At 42.2% G+C, this 27,458-nt stretch overlaps 2 protein-coding genes across 2 annotated transcripts; one reads left to right on the plus strand and one right to left on the minus strand.

Annotated features, from left to right (window-relative positions):
• Window positions 1–25,552, plus strand: LOC134802481 (gelsolin-like). Its single transcript, XM_063775160.1, has 21 exons — window positions 1–187; window positions 674–743; window positions 1,098–1,106; window positions 3,372–3,557; window positions 4,325–4,440; window positions 6,406–6,583; window positions 12,080–12,171; window positions 13,002–13,112; window positions 14,270–14,401; window positions 15,253–15,370; window positions 15,871–15,994; window positions 16,587–16,722; window positions 17,684–17,749; window positions 18,894–18,966; window positions 19,074–19,165; window positions 20,683–20,808; window positions 21,685–21,802; window positions 22,780–22,928; window positions 23,098–23,208; window positions 23,655–23,780; window positions 25,415–25,552. Exons 1-21 carry the CDS (start codon window positions 125–127, stop codon window positions 25,469–25,471), a joined length of 2,253 nt encoding a protein of 750 aa, XP_063631230.1. The 5' UTR covers window positions 1–124; the 3' UTR covers window positions 25,472–25,552.
• A 144-nt stretch (window positions 25,553–25,696) lies between these two features.
• LOC134802462 (MIP18 family protein galla-2) lies at window positions 25,697–27,302 on the minus strand. The gene is made up of 2 exons (XM_063775141.1): window positions 26,979–27,302; window positions 25,697–26,104 (listed from the first exon to the last, which is right to left on the minus strand). Exons 1-2 carry the CDS (start codon window positions 27,253–27,255, stop codon window positions 25,908–25,910), a joined length of 474 nt encoding a protein of 157 aa, XP_063631211.1. The 5' UTR covers window positions 27,256–27,302; the 3' UTR covers window positions 25,697–25,907.
• Between the last annotated feature and the right edge of the window lie 156 nt (window positions 27,303–27,458).

Below are 27,458 nucleotides of genomic sequence, written 5' to 3' on the forward strand. Positions count from 1 at the left end.
TTAGTAGTGACTTAGATAGCCTGTCAATTGTTATTTCACTTTTACATTAGGTACTTAGTGCTTGCGTTAGTGTTTAGGAGTTTTGTAGTGACTTTGGTAGTGTTTGTTTACTTTTTATTGTACAATGGATCATCCGGCATTTGTTGAGGCTGGAGCAGCGGCTGGTATTGAAATATGGACCATAGAGGTAAGTATTTGAAGTCTATTTTATCTTGAGAAATAATAAATTGATTTTTATTTGTTAAGATGGTTGTTTGCATTATTTATAACATCAAGGGAGCTTGATCAAGGGTTTCTAAATCGTTAGTTGACCACGTAAAAAACCGACCCATAAAGTAGTGCTAATAATTGTAGGTAGAGTAGGAAGAAATTACAAATACAGTACCGGAACCGGGAATTCCCGGATCTCGCCATACAAACTGAGTACCGGGAGCATTCCCTATCCTAGAGGTATCTGTAAATTTGACAGCTAAAGAAGATGGCGCTTTGCGGCACCAGTTGTTTCCTAGTACCTACTATTTAGAAGTGCATTCTTTTGCGTTTTATATTCAAATTAAATTATACTTCGAAACGTCTTATCATAATTTTATTCTATTTCAATATGCGAAATTTGCTTTATTCGTTTTATTACTTTCACCACTGTTTCGCTTATGGAATGTTTTATTGATTTTAGAAATTCGAGCCTGTCCCCATAGACAAGAAAATGTATGGAAAATTTTACAATGGAGACTCATATATATATCGTATTGAAGGTGAGTAGCTTTTCATTTAATTTATACCTTGATTATTTTCCTTGGTACTTTTATTGAATCTATACTGAAAATAATGCTTAGAAATAAAAGAAAACTTACTGTTTCGGGCGAGACTTGAGCGTAGCGAGTTTCCGGTACTAAGTAGCAACAACCACCGGTACTAGGAGCAACCGAGATACTACTAGTATACTATACCTACTGAAAATACATACGTATTTAGTATTTACTTACTAAAAACCAAAATCTGCGAAATTTTCTTAAATTTTCTGACTTTCTTACCTTATCAAATATTATTCCCATCTGATAGATGCCTTTTTTATTTTCCCTTCCACTTTGATCTCTTAGTGAAGTCGGGTTCAGGAACATTGCAGCACTCAAGGGTTTTATAGCCTAATTGCATTGTTGGATTCGGGAATTTTTGTCCATAGTGATATTTGTTGTATTGAGGAAGTTTCATCTTTACTGTCTCATTACATACCTACCCCCTTAAATTCTCACATTCACATTCTCACAACGACATAAAATGTTCCTCTTACTTTATTTAATTTATTGAAGTGAAAACTTCTTTAGCGGCGCTGTGCACTTTATGAGGTGGGGAATAGTTATTTGTACAACAAGAGATCAAAGTTTGATATTTCTTTGAGTGCTTATTTTGAGTCCCGTGCAAGCGAAAGATTCTATAATAGATTCACGAGCGTAGCGAGTGAATCTAATTTAGAATCTTGAGCGTAGTAAGGGATTCAAAAGCGCACGAGATGTAAATAACTTTGATCTCGTGTAGTACACAAAATTTTTCACCCTAAGCAGTGAGAACATACCTAGAGGGACAGAGATAATAGAACCCAAGTATATCGAACTTGTATTAGACCCCGCATGTTGAAATGACATTCGACTATAAAGGTCACTTGAATGTCATTTTGTCTCACTCAGTGAGCAAAATCGCATTTTGCTCACTGAGTGAGACAAAATGACTCAGTGAGCAAAATCGCATTTTGCTCACTGTTTTTAAGAAGCAAAGTACCCTTGTTCGAGCTGCTGAGGTGAAAAAAATGTTAAACTCGAGACAGCGTAAGACGTAAGATGTAAGACGTAACCCTCTCTTTCTACCGCGCGGCGAAAATGTATGCTGCCTGCTGTTTCGTTTAGGCAGGCGTGGCTCACTCCGTGATTTCGTCGCTTTGCTACAGGTAGCTAAAAGCACATCCGTTGCACACCAATTTTGGTGGCTAGCCGTAAGCCGCGCGTGGCGCTGTCGCCGCCTAGCGGCCATATCTGTCCTGATCGTAACAGACGCGTCTTGTTAGAGAGTGAGTCTTCTGTACCTAGTACTATTATTTATTCTGTGGTTTAGGCGGCGCAGGGCGCTTGCGTGACGTCACGTGTGACGGACAATGTCATTGTGTTTTTCTTTTTTGATTTAAATGCCATCTAGTGAGTTTCGATCCCTCAAACTGGTATTAATATAAAAGATAAGATAAAGATAAAAAATAGTTTATTCAAGTAGGCATATTACCAAAGAGTATAATAATATATGTATAGTAACATATTACAATGCGCTTATGAACGTCAAATAAACCTATTATTACAGTTTCTGGTTTGGACCATGCATGTTTGTCTGTCAAGTAGTCCTCGACTCTGTAATAAGCCTTCAACATCAATGACTTTTTTAAGTACCTAATTCTTAAGAGCTGGAAAGGGTAATCTTAAAGCATCCTCAGGTAACTTGTTATAAAAATGAATGCATTGCCCAACGAATGACTTCTGTACTTTACGAACACGAAACTTTCTGATAGCAAGCTTGTTTTTATTTCTAGTATTATAGTTATGGACATCAGAATTCTTAGTGAAGGAGTCTAGATTCTTAACAACATAAATAATACTATCATATATGTATTGGGAAGCTACAGTTAAAATATTAATTTCTTTAAAAAGTTCTCTTAATGATTCACGCACCCTTAAATTATATATAGAACGAATGGCTCTCTTTTGTAAGACAAATATAGTCTGTATGTCAGCTGCTTTGCCCCAAACCACAATACCATATGACATTACACTATGAAAATAACTATAATAAACAAGGCGAGCTGTTTCAACATTAGTAAATTGTCTAATTCTCCTCACAGCGTAAGCGGCCGAACTTAATTTGTTTGCTAGTGTTCTTATATGAGGACTCCATTGTAGATTTTTGTCCAATGTTAAACCAAGGAACAGTGCTTTATCTACCGTCTCTAAGCATTCATTATTCAAAAGTATCTTAGTATCGACTGGTTTAACATTCGGCAAAGAAAATCTAATGCATTTAGTTTTCTTAGCATTAAGAAGCAAATTGTTCATAGTTAACCAGTTAAGTACATTAACGAGTGTGCTGTTAATTACACTGTAATCGGTAGATTTCCGATCAACCTTAAACTGTAGTATTCACAGTGATGTGCTTAGGGGTTTCAAGTAATGCGACGAAATAACGCTAGATGGCGTTAACCTCAATTATACATAGTGCTGCAGACATTTTGCACTAGATGGCGCTGTTATTAATATTTTGAGTTACAATGTCGTTAAGTTTTCACTTCTGCCGGCACTCCCGGAGTGCAACCCGTTGTTTTTTTCTGATTCAGACGACAGGCGACGACCAATCCGCGTTCTCCTACGACGCTCACTTCTGGCTAGGTTCCAAGACCACCCAGGACAAGAAGGGCTCCGCAGCCATCTGGACCGTGACGCTGGACGACATGCTGGGCGGACGCGCCGTCCATCATCGCGAGGTCCAGGGGCACGAGACTGGACAGTTCCTCGGGTATTTCCAACCTGGTGAGATTTTTGTTATCATTCATGTTCAGACAACACCCATAGACGAAACATGACAAGATACATGAGACTTAAGGATGACACGCTAGACCGGGCCGTGCCTGGACCGAGGCATCCGACATGGCTAATCGGTGATCACGTGGTGCTTTTCATAGAAAACGAAGCGCCGGGAGCAAAGCTCCGGCCCGGTCACGCCCGATCTAGCGTGAGTCATACTTTATTGACGTCAAGATTGTCTTAAGATTCACCATCATGCTATTCACCAGATACTTTCACAATACATACCTACCTTTTTAGCTAGCCATACACGTACGGATTTGCCGTCTGAAAGATGTGTCTGACGGGCACATCCGTCAATGTGTGGCGAGAAATAGACACAGAAATGGATTTGTCCGCCGGATGTCTGTCCGCTGTCCGTGCTAAAAACCAACGGTCGGGATGTGCACGTCAGACACATCTTTCAGGCTGATCCAGCTAATCTAGTGTTTGGCTAGCTTTTCTCTTTATTTGTCTAGATGATCTTTAGCATTCATTTCCAATATGACAGAGCAGTTCCTCACACCACTCTTGTGTTAAGGTATTTAGTATAGTGCGCCATAATCCCATAGCCTGATCGTCTTTAAGGCACCTTCAGCATCTATTACGGATTATGCTTCTGCCAAGAAGAGACAATTATCAGAGGTGAAACAGTGGTGATACAAACTCATGCTTTGTACACATTTACGCATTTGCGTCTAAAGTGCGTTTTCTCATTTCCATCTTATTTCCAGCAATCAGATACTTGGAGGGTGGGAACGAGTCCGGCTTCAATGAGGTGGAGACGAACGCTGGTGCCGAGAAGAGGTTGCTCAGACTCTCTGGCTGCGACAACATGAGGATTGAGGAGGTCAGTGATAGCTCATCATCGGCCCATAGGAGTTAACAGGGGCGTATTTTGAAATTTGGCGCCCCGGGCCAATACGTTGCGCCGCCCTTAGCAGTCAAGGAAGACAATCCAATCTGCCAGGGGCGGCATAGGGCGTAGGGTAAATACGCTAATGACGGCTGATCAGTGATCACGTGGTGCTTTCCATAGAAAACGAAACTCCGGAAGCTCCGGCCCGGCCACGGCTGGGTCTAACATGAGTCATCCTTAACGCTAGAACGGCTCGAGCTCGGGCCGAGGCAACCGACACTTCATTTTCTATGACAGGGACAGGCGGTGATCACGTGATGCTTTCTATAGAAAACGAAGTGAAGGATGTCCCGTTCCGGACCCGGGCGGTTCTAACGTGAGTCATCCTGTATTACCTATACAGAATGATTTTGTTATGTCTGACCCTACTCTGAAGGGTAAATGAATATGAAGGTGGTCATGTAACAAACTTTTATGGATGACACAAAATAGCAAATAAAAAAATTGCTGTTCCATTGAAATCATTGACAATATGACTCGATACCTAATTATTTTTAGGATTCCGTACCCAAAAGGTAGAAACGGGACCCTATTACTAAGACCTCTGGTCTATCTGTCACCAGGCTGTATCTCATGAACCGTGATAGCTAGACAGTTGAAATTTTCACAAATGATGTATTTCTGTTACCGCTATAACAACAAGTACTAAAAAGTACGGAACCCTCGGTGGGTGAGTCCGACTCGCACTTGTCCGGTTTTTTTTTGCGTTATCTGAATTGGCTTTATAGTTTTTTTTTAATCATTTATTTACATACAATATATATACAGTGGTACTATTAAACGAAATTAATAACTAGCTTAAATCTAAAATAGGCCCTTGAGGCCTTGTACCAAGGATGCTGGCGGCATTTCCTCGCTGTATCGCAATGCTGATACGTTGTGCGAGGTAGCCGCCAGCTCTTCGGTCACCAGTTACGTCAACCAGACGCTTCGCGATTTCTGCGAACAACTTACGCGCGCTATGAACTACATATATTTTCTGTCGTTTGGCATATGTCGATGTAGGATTGTTATTGTGGCCGCCTTTTGTGATTGTATGAGAGGGTTTTGGCCAGCTCAGTCCCTGCCCTGCCATTGCCAATGCATGCAGGAATGAAAAGCAACAAGTAAATATCAAATCATGGGCCTACAATACTAAATCTGTCAGCTGTGTATCAAATTATAATTATGATATTTATGATTAATGTAAGTAATATAGATATCAGTATCATTGATAAAATTCTCCGAAAACTAATTTGTTTATCGGCGCGATAATCAAAGAGTTCATCCATTACTCCACTTGGTAAGCAAATTGTGAAAAAAGATACTTTTTTGCATATTGAGTTGCATAATAATTATGTAGTTAAGTGCGAGTTCATCAGTGAGTTCATACATTTGCTACTAAACTAAATGCAATATCAAATGCACTGGATACTAATCAATGTTAAATCGGACCTAAGACCAAAGAGTCGCGTCATTAAAATTGTAAAAGACATTAGGACTACAGGTTTTGTAAATGACTTAGTTAATTTGAATAATAAATCTATGATTTGAATCATATATTTTCACCACAGGAGCTCGTAAAATCGAGAGATCCACTGGCGAGAGCCACTCGCTACGCTCGTAGTTCAATTTTGGGATATTTCGCTTGCTCAGCTATCAATATTAGCACGAAGCACTAGGGGTTAACCTTTTGGACGCCAATGACCGATATATCCGCACCGCAGGTTCAACGCCAAAGACTGATTAATCGGTCACATACCACAGAACAATATAGACCTACGTGCATATGCATAAAGTTCAATTTCAGTGACGTGGCGTCCGCGTGACAGCTTTTGTGTTTGACACGGCGTCGAAAAGGTTAAACAATCACTTTGCCCCCTTGTAAAACAAATATTCTATTGTTGTCGGTGACAGGTGCCAGCAGAAGCCTCTTCATTAACCAAAGACCAGTGCTTCATTCTGGAGAACGAGCATGATATCTTCGTGCTGATGCCGGAGGGAGCCAAGGCCACGCAGAGGCGGAAGATCATCAGCGTGGCTAACAGTCTGCGGGATGACTATCACAATGGACGGGCTACCATCGAAATCATTGGTAAGTTTTGGGAGTAATCCCTGCTTTAATTGTTTTCTATCGCTTTTTCTCTAACCAAAGACCAGTGCTTCATTCTGAAGAACGAGCATGATATATTCGTGCTGATGCCGGAGGGAGCCAAGGCCACGCAGAGGCGGAAGATCATTAGTGTGGCTAACAGTCTGCGGGATGGCTATCACAATGGACGGGCTACCATCGAAATCATTGGTAAGTTTTGGGAGTAATCCCTGCTTTAATTGTTTTCTATCGCTTTTTCTCTAACCAAAGACCAGTGCTTCATTCTGAAGAACAAGCATGATATCTTCGTGCTGATGCCGGAGGGAGCCAAGGCCACGCAGAGGCGGAAGATCATTAGTGTGGCTAACAGTCTGCGGGATGACTATCACAATGGACGGGCTACCATCGAAATCATTGGTAAGTTTTGGGAGTAATCCCTGCTTTAATTGTTTTCTATCGCTTTTTCTCTATCCAAAGACCAGTGCTTCATTCTGAAGAACGAGCATGATATCTTCGTGCTGATGCCGGAGGGAGCCAAGGCCACGCAGAGGCGGAAGATCATTAGTGTGGCTAACAGTCTGCGGGATGACTATCACAATGGACGGGCCACCATCGAAATCGTTGGCAAGTTTTGGGAGTAATCCCTGCTTTGAATGTTTTCTATCGCTTTTTCTCTAACCAAAGACCAGTGCTTCATTCTGAAGAACGAGCATGATATCTTCGTGCTGATGCCGGAGGGAGCCAAGGCCACGCAGAGGCGGAAGATCATCAGTGTGGCTAACAGTCTGCGGGATGACTATCACCACGGACGTGCCACCATCGAAATTATTGGTAAGTTTTGGGAGTAATCCCTGCTTTGAATGTTTTCTATCGCTGGCATTGGCGTGTGCCAGCGAAGGCTTCCTCTCTAACCAAAGACCAGTGCTTCATTCTGGAGAACGAGCATGATATCTTCGTGCTGATGCCGGTGTGAGCCAAGGCCACGCAGAGACGGAAGATCATTAGTGTGGCTAACAGTCTGCGGGATGACTATCACAACGGACGGGCCACCATCGAAATCGTTGGCAAGTTTTGGGAGTAATCCCTGCTTTGAATGTTTTCTATCGCTGGCATTGGCGTGTGCCAGCGAAGACTTCCTCTCTAACCAAGGACCAGTGCTTCATTCTGGAGAACGAGCATGATATCTTCGTGCTGATGCCGGTGTGAGTCAAGGCCACGCAGAGACGGAAGATCATTAGTGTGGCTAACAGTCTGCGGGATGACTATCACAACGGACGGGCCACCATCGAAATCATTGGTAAGTTTTGGGAGTAATCCCTGCTTTAATTGTTTTCTATCGCTTTTTCTCTAACCAAAGACCAGTGCTTCATTCTGAAGAACGAGCATGATATATTCGTGCTGATGCCGGAGGGAGCCAAGGCCACGCAGAGGCGGAAGATCATTAGTGTGGCTAACAGTCTGCGGGATGGCTATCACAATGGACGGGCTACCATCGAAATCATTGGTAAGTTTTGGGAGTAATCCCTGCTTTAATTGTTTTCTATCGCTTTTTCTCTAACCAAAGACCAGTGCTTCATTCTGAAGAACAAGCATGATATCTTCGTGCTGATGCCGGAGGGAGCCAAGGCCACGCAGAGGCGGAAGATCATCAGTGTGGCTAACAGTCTGCGGGATGACTATCACCACGGACGTGCCACCATCGAAATTATTGGTAAGTTTTGGGAGTAATCCCTGCTTTGAATGTTTTCTATCGCTGGCATTGGCGTGTGCCAGCGAAGGCTTCCTCTCTAACCAAAGACCAGTGCTTCATTCTGGAGAACGAGCATGATATCTTCGTGCTGATGCCGGTGTGAGCCAAGGCCACGCAGAGACGGAAGATCATTAGTGTGGCTAACAGTCTGCGGGATGACTATCACAACGGACGGGCCACCATCGAAATCGTTGGCAAGTTTTGGGAGTAATCCCTGCTTTGAATGTTTTCTATCGCTGGCATTGGCGTGTGCCAGCGAAGACTTCCTCTCTAACCAAGGACCAGTGCTTCATTCTGGAGAACGAGCATGATATCTTCGTGCTGATGCCGGTGTGAGTCAAGGCCACGCAGAGACGGAAGATCATTAGTGTGGCTAACAGTCTGCGGGATGACTATCACAACGGACGGGCCACCATCGAAATCGTTGGCAAGTTTTGGGAGTAATCCCTTCTTTGAATGTTTTCTATCGCTGGCACTGGCATGTGCCAGCGAAGGCTTCCTCTCTAACCAAAGACCAGTGCTTCATTCTGAAGAACGAGCATGATATATTCGTGCTGATGCCGGAGGGAGCCAAGGCCACGCAGAGGCGGAAGATCATTAGTGTGGCTAACAGTCTGCGGGATGGCTATCACAATGGACGGGCTACCATCGAAATCATTGGTAAGTTTTGGGAGTAATCCCTGCTTTAATTGTTTTCTATCGCTTTTTCTCTAACCAAAGACCAGTGCTTCATTCTGAAGAACAAGCATGATATCTTCGTGCTGATGCCGGAGGGAGCCAAGGCCACGCAGAGGCGGAAGATCATTAGTGTGGCTAACAGTCTGCGGGATGACTATCACAATGGACGGGCTACCATCGAAATCATTGGTAAGTTTTGGGAGTAATCCCTGCTTTAATTGTTTTCTATCGCTTTTTCTCTATCCAAAGACCAGTGCTTCATTCTGAAGAACGAGCATGATATCTTCGTGCTGATGCCGGAGGGAGCCAAGGCCACGCAGAGGCGGAAGATCATTAGTGTGGCTAACAGTCTGCGGGATGACTATCACAATGGACGGGCCACCATCGAAATCGTTGGCAAGTTTTGGGAGTAATCCCTGCTTTGAATGTTTTCTATCGCTTTTTCTCTAACCAAAGACCAGTGCTTCATTCTGAAGAACGAGCATGATATCTTCGTGCTGATGCCGGAGGGAGCCAAGGCCACGCAGAGGCGGAAGATCATCAGTGTGGCTAACAGTCTGCGGGATGACTATCACCACGGACGTGCCACCATCGAAATTATTGGTAAGTTTTGGGAGTAATCCCTGCTTTGAATGTTTTCTATCGCTGGCATTGGCGTGTGCCAGCGAAGGCTTCCTCTCTAACCAAAGACCAGTGCTTCGTTCTGGAGAACGAGCATGATATCTTCGTGCTGATGCCGGTGTGAGCCAAGGCCACGCAGAGACGGAAGATCATTAGTGTGGCTAACAGTCTGCGGGATGACTATCACAACGGACGGGCCACCATCGAAATCGTTGGCAAGTTTTGGGAGTAATCCCTGCTTTGAATGTTTTCTATCGCTGGCATTGGCGTGTGCCAGCGAAGACTTCCTCTCTAACCAAGGACCAGTGCTTCATTCTGGAGAACGAGCATGATATCTTCGTGCTGATGCCGGTGTGAGTCAAGGCCACGCAGAGACGGAAGATCATTAGTGTGGCTAACAGTCTGCGGGATGACTATCACAACGGACGGGCCACCATCGAAATCGTTGGCAAGTTTTGGGAGTAATCCCTTCTTTGAATGTTTTCTATCGCTGGCACTGGCATGTGCCAGCGAAGGCTTCCTCTCTAACCAAAGACCAGTGCTTCTTTCTGGAGAACGAGCATGATAATATCTTTGTGCTGATGCCGGAGGGAGCCAAGGCCACGTAGAGACGGAAGATCATCAGTGTGGCTAACAGTCTGCGGGATGACTATCACAACGGACGGGCCACCATCGAAATCGTTGGCAAGTTTTGGGAGTAATCCCTGCTTTGAAGTTTTTCTATCGCTGGCACTGGCATGTGCCAGCGAAGGCTTCCTCTCTAACCAAAGACCAGTGCTTCATTCTGGAGAACGAGCATGATATCTTCGTGCTGATGCCGGAGGGAGCCAAGGCCACTCAGAGACGGAAGATCATCAGTGTGGCTAACAGTCTGCGGGATGACTATCACAACGGACGGCCCACCATCGAAATCGCTGGCAAGTTTTGGGAATAATCCCAGCTTTGAATGTTTTCTATCGCTTCTTCTCTAACCAAAGACCAGTGCTTCATTCTGGAGAACGAGCATGATATCTTCGTGCTGATGCCGGAGGGAGCCAAGGCCACGCAGAGGCGGAAGATCATCAGCGTGACTAACAGTCTGCTGGATGACTATCACAACGGACGGGCCACCATCGAAATCGTTGGCAAGTTTTGGGAGTAATCCCTGCTTTGAATGTTTTCTATCGCTGGCACTGGCATGTGCCAGCGAAGGCTTCCTCTCTAACCAAAGACCAGTGCTTCATTCTGGAGAACGAGCATGATATCTTCGTGCTGATGCCGGAGGGAGCCAAGGCCACTCAGAGACGGAAGATCATCAGTGTGGCTAACAGTCTGCGGGATGACTATCACAACGGACGGCCCACCATCGAAATCGTTGGCAAGTTTTGGGAGTAATCCCTGCTTTGAATGTTTTCTATCGCTGGCACTGGCATGTGCCAGCGAAGGCTTCCTCTCTAACCAAAGACCAGTGCTTCAGTCTGGAGAACGAGCATGATATCTTCGTGCTGATGCCGGAGGGAGCCAAGGCCACTCAGAGACGGAAGATCATCAGTGTGGCTAACAGTCTGCGGGATGACTATCACAACGGACGGCCCACCATCGAAATCGTTGGCAAGTTTTGGGAATAATCCCAGCTTTGAATGTTTTCTATCGCTTCTTCTCTAACCAAAGACCAGTGCTTCATTCTGGAGAACGAGCATGATATCTTCGTGCTGATGCCGGAGGGAGCCAAGGCCACGCAGAGGCGGAAGATCATCAGCGTGACTAACAGTCTGCTGGATGACTATCACAACGGACGGGCCACCATCGAAATCATTGGTAAGTTTTGGGAGTAATCCCTGCTTTGAATATTTTCTATCCCCGGCACTACATGCCAGTGAAGGCTTCCTCTCTAACCAAAAACCAGTGCTTCATTCTGGAGAACAAGCATGATATCTTCGTGCTGATGCCGGAGGGAGCCAGGGCCACGCAGAGGCGGAAGATCATCAGCGTGGCTAACAGTCTGCGGGATGACTATCACAACGGACGGGCCACCATCGAAATCGTTGGCAAATTTTGGGAGTAATCCCTACTCATCATCATTCTAGCGTATGTCCCGTACTGTGACGGAGCCCGCTTTCCTGCTTTTCTCCTTCCACTTCGCTCTATCCTGGACATCGGTTTCCGCTAACTCTAAGGCGTTTAAATCTTTGGCGATGACATTGCGCCACCGCTGTGGGGAGTAAGCCCTACTGATATTATAAATGTGAAACTCTGTCTCTCTGTCTGCCTGTTACCTATTCATGCTTGAACCGCTGATCTGATATGCTTATAATTTGAGGCCCGGGGAAGGACGTAGGGTAGTTTTTATTAATCATCATCATCATAGGAATAGGCATACTCTGGTGCCTTGTCAAGCATGTTGCCAGATTGATCAAAAATGTTTGAAAAAATCTCCCATGAACTCTAAAAACAGAATGTTTCGTTTTCAGACGAGTTCTCCTCTGACGAAGATGTGGCGCTGTTCTTCGAGACCCTCGGCTCCGGGTCCAAGGAGGATATTGCTGATGATTCTGCTGAGGAGGTACCTTTTCCACTTTCATGTTATTCTTCACACTTGCAAGCGCAGGTCGCATATATGTTATTTAAGTCAAGAAGTTTTTAATCTATCGAAGAAAACATTCGTATAAACTCAAGAACGTTTTCACGTTGTCCGATCTGATAGCGGATGTCGGATCCTACGTCCACAATGTCGGGTCGCGGGGTGTACTTGCAACGGCGCCCCGCGCCTGTTTCAACGGTACGCACACTTACGACAGCAAACATTATGTCTACACATATTAGCACAAACTTATATGTGTGTCTTATGTATTTCAGTTTATTATTTATAATTATAACTAGCGACCCGCCCCGGCTTCGCACAGGTTACAGAAAACCTTAACAAATTATGCACCTATACCTTCCTCAAGAATCACTCTATTGATACCTAGGTGAAAAACTCATGAACATCCGTTCAGTAGTTTTTGAGTTTATCGCGAACATACATACACACAAACAGACGCGGCGTAGGACTTTGTTTTATAAGGTGTAGTGATGTCGTGTCTGCTTGAAATATCACAAGTTTTTGTTACTGGTGTAGGTAATACTTCACTACTACATCATTAGAGTAAGACCGAGAAAAGTTTGATTTGATAGCCCACGCAGTGCAAGTGTCATTTTAAACGTCAAACTTCTATGAAATTATGACGTATAAATAACAGTTGCACTGCGTGGGCTATCAAAATCGCTGCAGACTTTTCTTGGTCTATTACTAATAGATCTCCTTACGAGCGTGACGTCGTCTCTGTGTGACAAAACCCCTTTAAAAAAATCATATCAAAATAATTTATTTATTAATTCCTGTGTTACTTTCAGACCTACACCCGGGACGGCACGACGGTGCTGCTGTACAAGGTTCTGGCAGGAGACGAGCTCGAGCTGGTGGCCGTCAACAGGCCTTACAAGCAGAAGCACCTTACTTCCGACGTAAGTCATTTAAACCGAGGAGTTCAAAGCATCAGGGCTATAACCGCGAAAATCAAGTTCGCAAATTGCGGGCATTTTTCTCTGTCACTCTCATTACCGTAAAACGGGGTGAGTAGGTTTCGCGGGGAGAAGTGGGTTATGAATGGGGTGAGAAGGTTTGAGAGTGGGGTGAGAAGGGATTTTAAGGCTACTGCTACAAAAATAATGTATTCCAATTTAAAATGGAGCTATAGTAATACGCATAATAAAAAAAAATCGATCCAATAATCTTCCAAAATCACCTTTGTATGAAAACCCCTCTCACCCCAAATACGAGGCACTACGGGGTGAGGTGGGTCCTCTTTATCGTCAAAGTTATGAAATGGAACTACCCAAAATAAAATAAAAACTAAAATACAAACGTCCGGAACACTTATTATATACATCATTCAGTTTTCATATGTAAAAATAAAATGTTATCGAGGTTTGAATTTCAGTTTTGACCCTACTCACCCCATTTTACGGTACGCCTTCATTGGAGTGGAGAAAGATCCCCGCAATTTGCGAATTTCGGTTTTCGTGGTAGCCCCTCAGGGTTTATTAGGAACATCTTATCGCCGGGTACTTTCTGCTGAGGCGGACAGAGACTTCAGAGCACTTAATAAATAACTTACCCCTCTGTCAGAAACCTTGAACAATCAGTACCGTCTTTACCATAAGGGCACACGGGGCCCGTGCCCAGGGCTCCCATCCTCAGGGGGCCCCGAAGGACACACAGTAACAGTATATTTGATTACCTACCCATAACAAATAGAACATCATTGTAGAAAAATGTTAGTTTACTTCGCTTACTTTACTTTCCCAAAGGGCCACAAATTCTTATGTGCCCAAGGGCCCCAGTATAGTTTAAGACGGCCCTGTGAGCAATGTGTTAAAATGTCTAGATGAATATTTAGTTCTCTGTTGATTGAAAAGTACAAACAGCGGTAAAAGCTTGTATGATAAATGATTATTTGACAATTTTTTTTTTGCGCAAAACGCGGCCAGTGTCCAAGGAACAATGCCCCAGGCTAATTTAGGTTTAGACTTATGATCATTTGTTTAATCTCTGTTTTAATAAAGTTAAAAAAATATAAAAATAAAGGTAATATTTTTTGAACCAAAAACTTATGATTTAGGCGATCTTCATCCTGGACACGCCGTGTTCCGGCGTGTTCCTGTGGCTGGGCAGCGACGTAGATGCCGATACTAAGAAGAATTACAACGACGTCGCTCAGAAGTATTTGGAGATCAAGGGATATCCTTCTTGGGTAAGGTTTGGTTTAGAGTTATATAATCTTATACCTATAGCGGGCGTGGGTATAGTAATAGTCGGCACTGAAGTTAAAAGCAGTTTATTAAACTTAAAGTACACGGATTACGATACAACAGTCCACTACACATTAAAATACTAAAACTGTTACAATTGAACAAAGCTATGATCGGTCGTAGGGTCGGATACGCGCATACGTTTATACACAAAGCTGTCGGCTACCGAACTCACTCGCGCGCAGCGCCCTCAGCGATCACGCGATACAACATGGCGGCACACGCGCCCATCATATGTTGACTCACGGCTTAATCTGTTAAGAAGCGAGCCGGGAGTCGACCGCGATTGGTTCTCTTGGGAAGACGCTCACAAGGCGTGATATCCCTTTCTAACGCACGCGTGGGCGTGCTGTCCCTGTCACACGCTATATACCTTTAAACGAACAATTCTTGTATGTATATATAATTATATTTCGAGGATCTCGGAAACGTAGCAAAAGTTAGCACTAGTTATGAATGTTTAAGAAATATATCTGGGAGACCGAGCTTTGCTCGGAAATCATAAAAACTCAATAATGCGTTTTCCCAGAGATAGCACCTAGCTGGTCCTAGCTAGATCGATTTTTCGCCCCCGGAAACGGCTCTAACGATCTCGATGTAATTTGGTATATGAATGCAAATTTCATCGAAATCGTTAAAGCCGTTTCCGGGGTCTCCCAGATATTATATATTATACATAATTATATATCATAACATTCATAACTAGTGCTAACTTTTTCTGATTGTCCTAAATATAATTTTATTCATATTTTATTTTGCTTTAACATACCTTCATAATATTGTTAACATTCAGTTGCCAGTGACCAGGATAACTGAGGGCGCCGAGAGCTCAACCTTCAGACAGTTCTTTAACAACTGGGAGACCGCCAGCACGGGATACTCGTCCGTACGGAGCTATGTCTCCGAATTCGGTAAGAAATTGTCGTCTGCTCGTGGTCATTTAGTCGCCGTTAAGAGCCCATCAAGCAACGTGCACACTAGCGCCACTGCCAAATAATCGTGATTATTTAAATTTAACGAAAGATATTTAAAAAAGGGGGCTACGTACTGTATTTTGTATTTAAGTACCTTTTGAATACATCAAACTAGTTTTTATGTTGCTGGATTCGTCAATCTTTGTGTCCAAAGTTAAAACGGCCGTTTTTGTTTTGAATTTATAGATCGACGAATCCAGCAATATAAAAACTAGTTTGATGTATACAAAAGGTATTTAAATACAAAACACAGTACGTAGCGGCCCCGTTTTTTAAATATCTTTCGTTAAATTTAAATAAACACGATTATTTAGCAGTGGTGCTAGTGTGCACGTTGATGGGCTCTTAAATTGCCCTAGGAGGGGGCCTAAATAGCCTTAGCCTTGCAATAAACAGGGGTGTTTATTTTTTGAATGAAAATATACCGACACTTGCAGATGCTGGCTACTATTCCGGAGACGCCGAAGAATCAGCCGCCACAGCCAAGCTGATCGGCAAAAGCGCTACCGCGAGAGGCTACATGCCCGATCTAGGAGCTGGTAGTCTGGAAGCCGTATTTAGGTACGCAGACACAACCACGAAATTAATTGACTTAAGTAATTTAATTACTATAGGTACATTGATATAGTCATCAGTGCAGCTCAGTAGATGGAAGATTGTTGTTATTCTGTTCTATCCCATTTCCTCGTAAGGCCTACCATACAAAGTGTCGCGGCGCAGTGTTGTCACCTGGAGAAGCTAATATTAGATAACTACAAATAACAAACTACTAGCTGCTACCCGCGAGTCCGTCTGCGTAGAATTAGTATATCCATATACCACTTCCATAATCAATTTCACCCCCCATTTTCAACCCTTTATAGGATGGTTTCGAGGATAAAAACTATCCTATATCCTCATTATTAAATTGTACAACGAGACTTAATCGCGTATTTAAGTTAAGATTTATCTCCGACGTTTGAGGACGGCGTTGTCCCCGTGGTCTCGGAGAAGACTGGCTAAAGTTGACATCAACATATCCTATATCCTTCCCTGGTACTCAAAATGTTTCCATACGAAATTTCATCTAAATCGGTTCATCGGTTCAAGCGTGAAGAGGTCCCAGACAGACATAGACATAGGACATAGAGTAATATAAGTAGTTTGTCACCAGGCTATCAGGGGGCGAGCAAGAGGATATAACCGAGAAGATGGCAGAATCCCCAGCTCTGTTCAGCTCAGAGTGTTACGTCGTCAAGTACCAGTGCAACGAGGAAAGCGACGGAGCATACGTCATCTACTGGTGGATTGTAAGTCTTTAAAACACATGAAAAAAATCAGTTAGTCTATCTATATACTCTGTATCTTTAGGTATTTAAATAAAAGTAAACAAATAATTTGTTAATTTTCGGGTAGTTATTTATAACATTGATTGGTTAGCCAACCAAATACAAGACCACCTGGATCAGTCCCTGAACGACCTGACTTTAACCTACTTTATTTGATCATGTAATGTTTTCATCTACCCTCAAGTGGCTTAAGGAGCCATTTGAGGGAAAATTTGTTTACTTTTATTTAAATACCTAAAGATACAGAGATACAGACTATAGTTAAGAGTTCTTTTTCCTAGCCTATGTGAGTGTCCCACTGCTGGGCAAAGGCCTCTCCCCTTAATTCCTATGACTCCCGATTTGGTGTTTCCTCCGGCCAGTTATTCAGGAAGCTGTCCAGGTCATCCCGCCATCTCCGTTTGGGCCAGCCGCGTCCACGTCCACCGGCGTCCACTTGGTGGCTAAGCTAGCCCACCTTTCCGGATGCATGCGGTAGACGTGACCGCGACTAGTTAGAGTTAGACCAAGAAAAGTCTGCAACGATTTTGATAGCATATGCAATGCAAGTGTTATTTATACGTCATAATTTCATAGAAGATTTTTTTTGGTCTAAGTTAAGACTTTAATTGGTCTAACTAACTCTAGAAACTCACTCACGTTACAATAATATTGAAATTCTAGCCATTTTACATCCCCCGCGGAAAAAGAGGATTGATATGTATTATAATTTTGACTGCTATATGTGTAGGTATGTGAAAACTGTATGTAAAAAAAATTTATCTCTTTGAAATAAAGTTCAAATTTCAAAATCAGATAGGAAGTACCCTCTGCCTTATGAAAGGTTAATTGATCTATGAACATTAGCGGAGTATTTAATAAATAACAATATTAACAGCGGTACGTGCGTATGATCTTTATTGGGTATTATTTTCCATTTTAGGGTAAAGATGCATCTACTGAGGACAAAAAAGCTGCGCGCGAACTGGCCACAGACTTAGAGATCGAGGTAAGAATATACAGCCAGTGGGGAGACACTCCTGACTTCGGGCAAACTCGGCTCCGTTCGGCTCAGCATTGCTCCGAGAAATTATTAGGGTTGCCACCACTTGACGTCCTTTTCCGTGCACGACCACAGATAAGATAATGACTTGAATTTTGACAACCCTAAAGAGCCGAAAGGGATAGTGCCATACATTAGAAAGGGACAGCATGATTCGTCCCTGAATCGCTGTCAAACTTCGGTTGCGAGGAAGTTCTGTATGGTAGTACTATTAATTTATTCTGTGATACAGCTTTTAAGAAGAAAACCTGCCGACTGCGCCACTTAAGTATTACAACTAATTATATGCCGATAGCACTAGAGTTGAAGTCACGTACGTTCAGATGCTGAGATAGTTGATCCCCTCTGCAAAGAAGTATCTATGCATGCAGGGGGGGGGGGGGGGGATTATCTCTGCAGCTGACTGTACACAATAACTCATGTAATGACAGTGAGATTTTGAAATTAAGTTCTGTTTTCGTACCGATAGAAAGTTGAAAAGCCAACTGCAAGATGGAGTAAAAAGCTTTTTCGAGGTATTTTTTTTAACTTAATAAAGTCACATTCACTCATTCATTCATTCATTCATTCAATACTGTTTTTTTTTAATAACAAAACTTCCGTGAGACACAGACATATTAATTATATTAAGAACGGGTCACTCACGTATTTTAAGTCGAAAAACGCTTGACATGTTTCACTTTCAGTTTGTTTTTTGCTATTATTACTCTACGTAGTTGTGTGTGTCTCGTAACCAGGCCATCTCTTCTCTTCTTCTTTGCTCATTCCCACATTAGGTGGGATCGGCTCTCCTAATTTTTCTGCGCCATGACATTCTGTCTGAGGTTTTATGGCCTAGACAGAACTCGCATAAAACACTAAAACAAACGTGTCGCTTGTACGCATATAATATAATAAAACAATTAGGCAAATTCTAATCTGACTCGCAATAGGGTTCCGTAATCACACTTATTTTTGTTTTTCGTTAATATCAACTAAATTAATAGGTTAATTAATTATAGCAATAAACATGATGGTAATCGCTTACCATCAGGTGATCCGTCTGCTGGTTTGCCTCCTATATTATAAAAAAAACATACTTTTTTTTCAGTTGGACGAAACAGTCACGGTAGTCAAAGTACCTCATGGGAAGGAACCAAAACATTTCTTAAGCATTTTCCATGGTAAGAACATTTATCTGTCGTCGGCCGAAAATGCCAATATTACCATAAGCCAATTCCTGTGCTGCCACCTCATGCACGCTCCCTTTTAAATGTTTCACGTATTTCAGGCAATTTGAGCATTTTCTACGGAGGTAAAGACGTGGACTATATTCCTGTCAACTCCTGTTACAAGAGATACCCAGACGTCCGGCTTTTCAGGGTGAGCCAATATGCATTACCACATAGACATTTTCCCATTGCAACACTCACACGTACACATATGTACATACACCCCCATAAAGTAATATGTGCTTAGAGTTAGGCCAAGAATAGTCTGCAACGATTTTGATAGCTTACGCAGTGCAAGTGTTAATTTAAACGTCATAATTTCATAGAAATTTGACGTTTAAAATAACACTTGCACTGCGTGTGCTATCAAAAGCGTTACAGACTTCTTGGCCTAACTCTAATTATTGTTTACCTCATTCTATTCTTATTTTTAGTTTTAGGTTCTTTTTTTAATTTTATTCCGTTCCATCGTTTATTTAAGCATTTTATTAGTAATATTTTAATTTTCATACATTCATTCATTCATTCATTTATTCACTTCAATCAAATCACATTAAATCGTCGGGTGACAAGCAAAAGTCACTAACTAACACCATTGAAATTATTGGACAATAAACCGTGTTACAAGTGTAATAAAGTGCATTGTTTCTTTAATTTTTTGATAGTACTTAGTGACTTTTGCTTGACCCGACATTTTTTGGGTATACGCGGAATCGTAAGCGCCTTTCAACACTGTTATATACACGCACGTAAAATTGCTATTACTTTTTTGACAGGCGTTTACGATTCCGCGTATACCTCAAACTGAAATTTATATCAAAAATAATTTATGAGTCAATTTTTGGAAAAAAAAGGTTTTTCAGAGGTACATAACAGGTACGTTCATCAGTTATTTCAATTATATCTGGAAGTCGCGGATATCAGCGGCTCCAGGCGTGGTACGGCTACAGATATTACTCCCCAGTCGGACCCCTTTCAAACACACACCTATATCAATTACTAGTGACCCGCTCCGGTTTCGCACGGGTTACACAGAACCTTAACAAATTACACACTTAAACCTTCCTCAAGAATCACTCTATTGATAGGTGAAAACCGCATGAAAATCTGTTCAGTAGTTTTCGAGTTTATCGCGAACATACATACACACCAACAGACAGACGCGGCGGGGACTTTGTTTTATGAGGTGTAAATAAATAAAATAAATATTATAGGACATTTTTTACACAAATCGACTAAGCCCCACGGTAAGCTCAAGAAGGCTTGTGTTGTGGGTACTCAGACAACGATATATATAATATATAAATACTTAAATACATAGAAAACAACCATGACTCAGGAACAAATATCTGTATCATCATAGTATAGGTGTTAGGTGTGGGTAGTGTGTATAGGTGTAGTGATGATATCTGCCAAACTACGGAGGTACGTTTGATTTCCGACGTGTTACATAAGGTACATCCCATGTGCATGACTATACAAATAAACATCTTATCTTATCTTATCTTATCTTACATTAAGGGTACATTTCACCTAACCTGCATGAGCTCAATCAGGCGAGGTGGTCCGGCCGTCGAGGATTACGCGCCGTTGGCATCATGTCAAATAATTATTTAGAGCATAACCCACTGCATGCAGTGTTGTAATTTACCGTTTTGTCGGTTCCAGGCCCAAGGGACGACAGAAGGGGTGGACACGAGATTCATACAAGTGCCCGAAAGTGCCGACACGATTCAAGACGATGGAGTTTTTGTGATGGACACGCCTGGCTCGGTCTACCTTTGGTATGGAAAGGTGAGGTGTTTTACGTACCGGTTGTACCTGGAGTACCGGTTGGAATCATATAAGTAATATATTTCAATGTATTTTGTATTTTAATTCGGCAACAGAAATGCAGCAATACGACGACCGGTCTGGCCTGGGTAGTCACCCTGCCTGTGAAGCCGATGGTCCTGGGTTCGAATCCCGGTAAGGGCATTTATTTGTGTGATGAACACAAATATTTGTTCCTGAGTCATGGATGTTTTCTGTTTCTAAGTATGTATGTATATCTATATAAGTATGTATATCGTCGCCTAAGCAGCCATAGTACAAGCTTTGCTTAGTTTGGGGCTAGGTTGATCTATGTAAGATGTCCCCTGATATTTATTTATTATTTATTTAATATTAAATATATCAACCAGATATCAACGTAAAAAGTAGCTGCATTCCTGTCGTCATCAGTTAGGTACTGAATTAAGTAGGTAAGGTATTGAATCGCCTTAGTGTACCGAAAACGTAGGTAAGCGACTTTAGAGACATTGACATAGATATCTAGGGTCTGGCTTTACGGGTAATAATAATGAGGCATGACAGGGGTCAGTAAAGTGGTGTGACACCGCTACAACGCGATTGGTTGATGAATTCGCATCACGCGCGCTATTGGTCGCAACTAGTTGCGTTAGACTGCACGATTGGCTGGAATTCGTGAGTAACACCGCTGAACTAGTACCATTTTTAGTGCCCGTAAGGCACTGGCCTTACAACTGGGCCTTACTGGGCTTGGAACGGAATGGATGGATTATATCTATGGACTGCCATAGATATATATACGTCAATGTTTAGAGATCTTTTAACATTCGGTCCAAAGCAAAGCTAAAATACTAAGTAAAGATAAATAACTTTTTTCAGGACGCGTTGCCGTTAGAGCGTGAATACGGGTCAAACTGCGCTCAGAAGTTTACTGACGGTAAAGAATGCAAGGAGGTGGAGCAGGGTGAAGAGCCTGACCAGTTCTGGGATGCTCTAGGTAAGGGCACAGAATAAATAATAGTACTAGGTACAGAAGATTCACTCTCTAACAAAACGCGACTGTTACGATCAGCACAGATATGGCCGCTAGGTGGCGAAAGCGCCACGCGCGGCTTATGGCAAACCCCAAAATTGGGACCGAACGGATGTCCTTTTAGCTACCTGTAGCAAAGCGACGAAATCGCGGAGTGAGCCACGCCTGGTAATAGTACTACCGTACAGAAAGGAAACTTCCTACAAAACCGAAGCTTGACAGCGGTTCAGGGTCGAATCATGCTGTCGCTTTCTAATATAAGGCACTATACCTTTCGGCTATTTAGGGTTGTCAAAATTCAAGCCATTATCTTATCTGGGGTCGCACACGCAAAGGGAAGTCAAGTTGTGTCAAGCCTAAAAATTGCTCGGAGCAATGCTGAGCCGAACGGAGCCGAGTTTGCCTGAAGGGAGGTGTTTCGCACCCCCTGGTAAGGGTGTTTAACCCCTTGGACGACGTGAAACGCGCGGCTACAGCCTAATATCAACCTTTGTGCATTTGAACAAGGTTCACAATGACGCGCCGCGCGCGTTTATGCAATGTGGAATTATATTTTAACTTTAATTAAATAATACATAGTCAATTCAAAGATATGGCTGAATATAGTTTGTCAAAGGACTCTCTCTTTTGACTCATAGACAGAGAGAATCATACTATCTTTGTCTTACACTAGTACTAGCACCCAAAAGAAAAGGATGATTATAGTTTTCCTGGTTCTTACTGACTGACAAATTGGCTTGACCAACTATAGAAACAAAATTTTGGTGTTGTCAAACCAAAAACTAAGTAAAATGTTGCCAGTACATTTTAATACAGAACCCACTTTTTTCTTCTTAAAATAGAGTCTGCGGAAAGAGAAGAGCCGTGGAATGTTTGGGGCCCAATACATTCCACGGCTCTTCTCTTTCCGAACAGACTCTAATCCTTTTTTTCGTCTTCAGGGGGAACAGCAGAAGAGAAGGAAGACGCTTCAGGCTGGACATTGGAAGTGAACAGGCGTGTAACGGCACCACCCACTTTGACAACTGTCAGTGTCTATGTCACCGGGAAAATCAAGTTTGAAGAGCTGCCCCTGGACTATAAGCAAGAGGTCAGTGTTGTATGGATCAGGTTGGACCTTGGAAGTGAATAGGCGTATGAAGGTGCCGTAATAATCTTCATAATTTGATTAAGTTTATGCTGGCGCTTCACACTCTGTATCATTGTAAAGTCAATATTGCATCTGATAACTGATATATTGTGAATAATACTTTTTCCAGGATCTCTCTGACGACGGAGTGTACATTCTGGACACGGGTGAAGAGTTGTATCTGTGGCAGGGCAAGAACATCCCTGAGCGCGTCAAGTCTGCCAGGGGTCAAATTATAGAGGTTAGTTTTATATCTATAACCTAACCTAGTTTAAAGTAGAGGCCGTCTAAACTGCATTGATTTGAATAGAACAAAGTGAGCGAGTGTTATTATAAACGCATTTTCATTGAAATTTTACATTAACGATGACATGTCCACACTTTTACAAAAGCCATGCAGCGATTGCAGAGTTATCTTTGGTCCCACTCTAAACTAATGGCGTCACAAAGTCGTGGTCGCCATGTAAAGCTTTATGAACAATCAGACCAACCAGAAACAACCGGAGAGACGATAAGCTTGTCGTCTAAAGAGCTCTTTCCCGAGCGATACCTGTCGGAAAAAAGGCAATCTTCGCTAGCCACGGCGAATTTTCACTAAATTTCATGCCCGTTTAGAAAAATAAAAAGTGCTATTGAGTGGCTAAAAGTTCAAAGACAATGTTGTTATTAATATTTCAATGTATGCAGGAATACATAGCGGACGACGGTTTGGACCGCACCGTGGACTCGGCTATCGTAGTGACCGTCAAGCAGGGGGCGGAGCCGAAGGTCTTCAAGAAGCTCTTCCCCAGCTGGGAGGACGATATGTGGGACGTAAGTATTCAGTTGTTAAACAAGTTTTACTGGATACAGCACCTAAGCCTAAAGTAGGTAATTTCAAAATTAGTAATTACCTACACTTTTTTTCGTTCCTCTAAAGCCTCCTCCACACTCGTGCGCGAATCACGGCGCGAAGCCGCGAACGCGAGTGTGGAGTCGATTTTCGCAGACAGCGAAATCGACTCCACACTCGCATTCGCGGCTTCGCCCGCGATTCACGCGCATAGTCTGGAGGGGGCTTAAAGTCCATGAGTGTGTATAGCAGATGACAGACTGGACAGCACAGTGGACTCTGTGGTGACCATCAAGCAGGGCGCGGAGATTAAGGTATTCAAGAATTCTTCCCTGTTCTGCAATCCTATTGCAAACAGCTTGTAAAAGCTTGACATGAGGCTGATGGGACGATAGTTTGCGATGACCTCTGGGTCCTATCTGGGTCACCTTTCTTATAGAGGATTACGATCAGACTCTATCGGCTCGATTCGGGAAATGAATTAGAGATTCACTAGATATGAAACAGTAAAGATTATGTGACGTTCCACGGCAAAAGGTACCTTATGGCGGCTGGCGCTTACGTCGCATAGCGCCGCAATAATATTGGAGCGACGTTAAAAATAGCGTAAGCGCCAACCGCCATAACCCAACAAACAATTTGGTCGTATATCAAGTAGCTATACGACTCGAAGTATTATAAAAGTAGTATAGCAGTCGTCACTTTGACTAATGGTGCATTATGCAACTAAATAGTCGGATAAACTAATTGTCGCGAAGCAAGGTCGAATAAATGTTTATGCTACCATTTTATACAACCATACAACTAAATAGTCGGTGAAACTTGTAGTCGTATAACAAGGTCGAATAAACGTTTATTCTACCATTTTATACGACTAATAGTCGCTAAACTTATTGTCGTATAGCAAGGTCGAATAAACGTTTATTCTACCATTTTATACGACAGTCTTATAGTAGGTATCACGACGACTCCTATAGAACTTTCTTACACGACAGTTGGTCGCATAGAGGTCCTCATTGTTACGGTTGTAATAATGTCGTAGTCACGACAATTTTGTGGTATGAATAACCATTATGCGACTTTTAAACTACTAATAGTTGCTTACACGTCGTAAAAGTGTTCTTTATAGAACAGTCGACTGACTGTTACAATGGCGACCCCTATCCGTATTTAAGTAGCAAAAGTGCTATTATAGTACCGCTATTCAATCAACAGTCGATAAGATGTGGTAAAATAAACTTTTATACAACTTTTGAATAGCTATGGCGACTATTCCAAATCAAACGTATAGATTATACAACCTCAAGTTGTATAAAATTTGGTCATATAAACCTAAATTTTGCCTCAAATTGTTAGTTGGGAAGGTACCTTTACCCGTGGGACGCCACATATCTTTACTATATCGTATCTAGTTAATCTCTAATTCATTTCTCGAATCGCGCCGTATTCATTGTTTAGTGTCTTTTTCCTGTGAAAAGCTGTGCAATAGTTGGACGCAATCAACATATCATTAGTTATTTCATTGCATCCTGGACTTGGATTGAGAAGGATACTGACTAGCTAATTTTATCCACTTGAGATAACATTTCATTTTTAACATTTGTATTGTTCACAGAACCAAACTTCATACGAAGACCTGAAGAATGAAGCCATGGCAGCCAACTCTAAATAAAAACCATATAATTTAAGCTAAGCATTTTTTTATTTATATACATTAACAGCTTTATTACACTTACTAAATAAAATTATTATAAAATAAAAATAAGACTTTCATTTACATAAACCTACAGGGGGTTTTTCAGAATGACCTATATCCTCCTAAGGCTCACAGTTCTACCTACTTATACAGTTTAATAAAATTTAAATCATGTTCAATTATTGTAAAATGAAATTTACATCAGTGAATGATGAAATGACAGGCGACAGAGAGGTGTGGAAGAGAAAGACATGCTGCACCGACCCCAAGTGAATGGGACAAGGGCAAGAGAATGATGATTATTAAATACAAATCATCTTCATGCAGGCAAGCTGTTAACCAGTCCGTGGCTGAATATACTAATTCTTTACCAACCGTGGTAGTAAAACATGGTAGACCTGTAATCTCAAATCTATAATGACAACGGTGATACACACTGATTAATGATCTGCACCAGATTATTGTTCTCCAGCGCAGCAGCAACACGCTCCTTGTCTGCTAACTGCTTGTTCACCGCATGTTCGGACGCATGTGTACCTTCTGTGACAGTTACTGTCACTTTGAACCGGCTTGGGAGTGCTCGGAGAAGCTGGACTCGGATTGATAAGCCTGAAATATTGTTAAATATAATTAACACATTCATTGCCACCCAGCCTAACAAAACGTCCGCGCCAGGCCACAATAATTTCGTCATATAAAGCAGTAGTACCACGATCCCGACTATCGGGTCGTCCGGCCTGGAAACGAAATCATAAAATACCCAATAGTCAGGTTTTCGGCACTGAATGTGTTAAATAAATAGATAAGTGCGAGTTGGACTCGCCCACCATGGGAAAATATACATCGTCTGTGAAAATTTCAACTGTCTAGCTATCATAGTTCATGAGACACAGCCTGGTGACAGACAGACGGACAGTGGAGTCTTAGTAATAGGGCCCCTTTTTACTTTTTGGGTATGGAACCCTAAAAACTGCTTATGCAAGAGGAATTAAATTGTTATTACTGTGTAAATTATATTTATGTCTAGAGTTAGTCTAAGATAACTTTGCACCAACTTGAACAGAACAAAGTGAGGAGTGTCATTATAAATGTCATGTTTTCATAGAAATTTTGTCATTGCAAATGCCCTGCAGAGTTAGATTGGGCCATCTAATAATATGAAATAGACAGGGTCGTCTTAAACTATGCTAGGGCCCTTTTGGAAAGTAAAAAAAGCGAATTAAACTTACATTTTTGTACTATGATCTTCTATTTATTATAAGTAATTAAATATACTGTTTCAGTCTGTCCTTCGGGGCCCCCTGAGGATGGGGGCCCTGGGCACGGGCCCCATGTGCCCTTATGTTAAAGACGGTACTGCAAATCGAACATGTTTAATTGCTCTAGGATGCGTATGAGATTGAATGAAAGACAATTGGGACTGAGTAACTCTTTCTTTTGCGTCGTATTTTAAGTAATTATGGAGGAAATGTTATATTCTCACCTATGAGTGTAGCCATGCTGCAGTGCGGTATCGTGGGCGTGAAATTAACATGCACAGTGTTATCCTTATTATTCACAGTAATATTCCTCTCCTCCAACACCCTCAGGTCTTCCAGCGTCAACGGATGTTCAGGATCGTTGATGTTGCGTATGATATCGAAGATTTCCCGCTCATCTATCTCGTCAACGACGTCCTCGTCGTGGTCTGTGGACGTTATCTGGCGCTCCGAGCCCTTCTCGTATACGTGAGGATTGAGATTATCGGCGACCTTCGTCATTTTTGAGCTTTTGGGAAAAACAAACAAGCGAAACGTGCAGATTTGCACAGCTGTGAAATGACAATGACGTTTTGAATTACGTTGACAGATACGTTCTAATATTCTTTATTGGTATATGTTGGCACTATCGTGGTAAGGTAGTAAAAACATAAACCTTTACTTTTCATTTCCTATTTGATAACAGCTTAACTTAAGGTATTAAT

The sequence above is a fragment of the Cydia splendana genome, chromosome 24 (assembly GCF_910591565.1).
Source record: "Cydia splendana chromosome 24, ilCydSple1.2, whole genome shotgun sequence".
NCBI classification, from domain to species: domain Eukaryota; kingdom Metazoa; phylum Arthropoda; class Insecta; order Lepidoptera; family Tortricidae; genus Cydia; species Cydia splendana.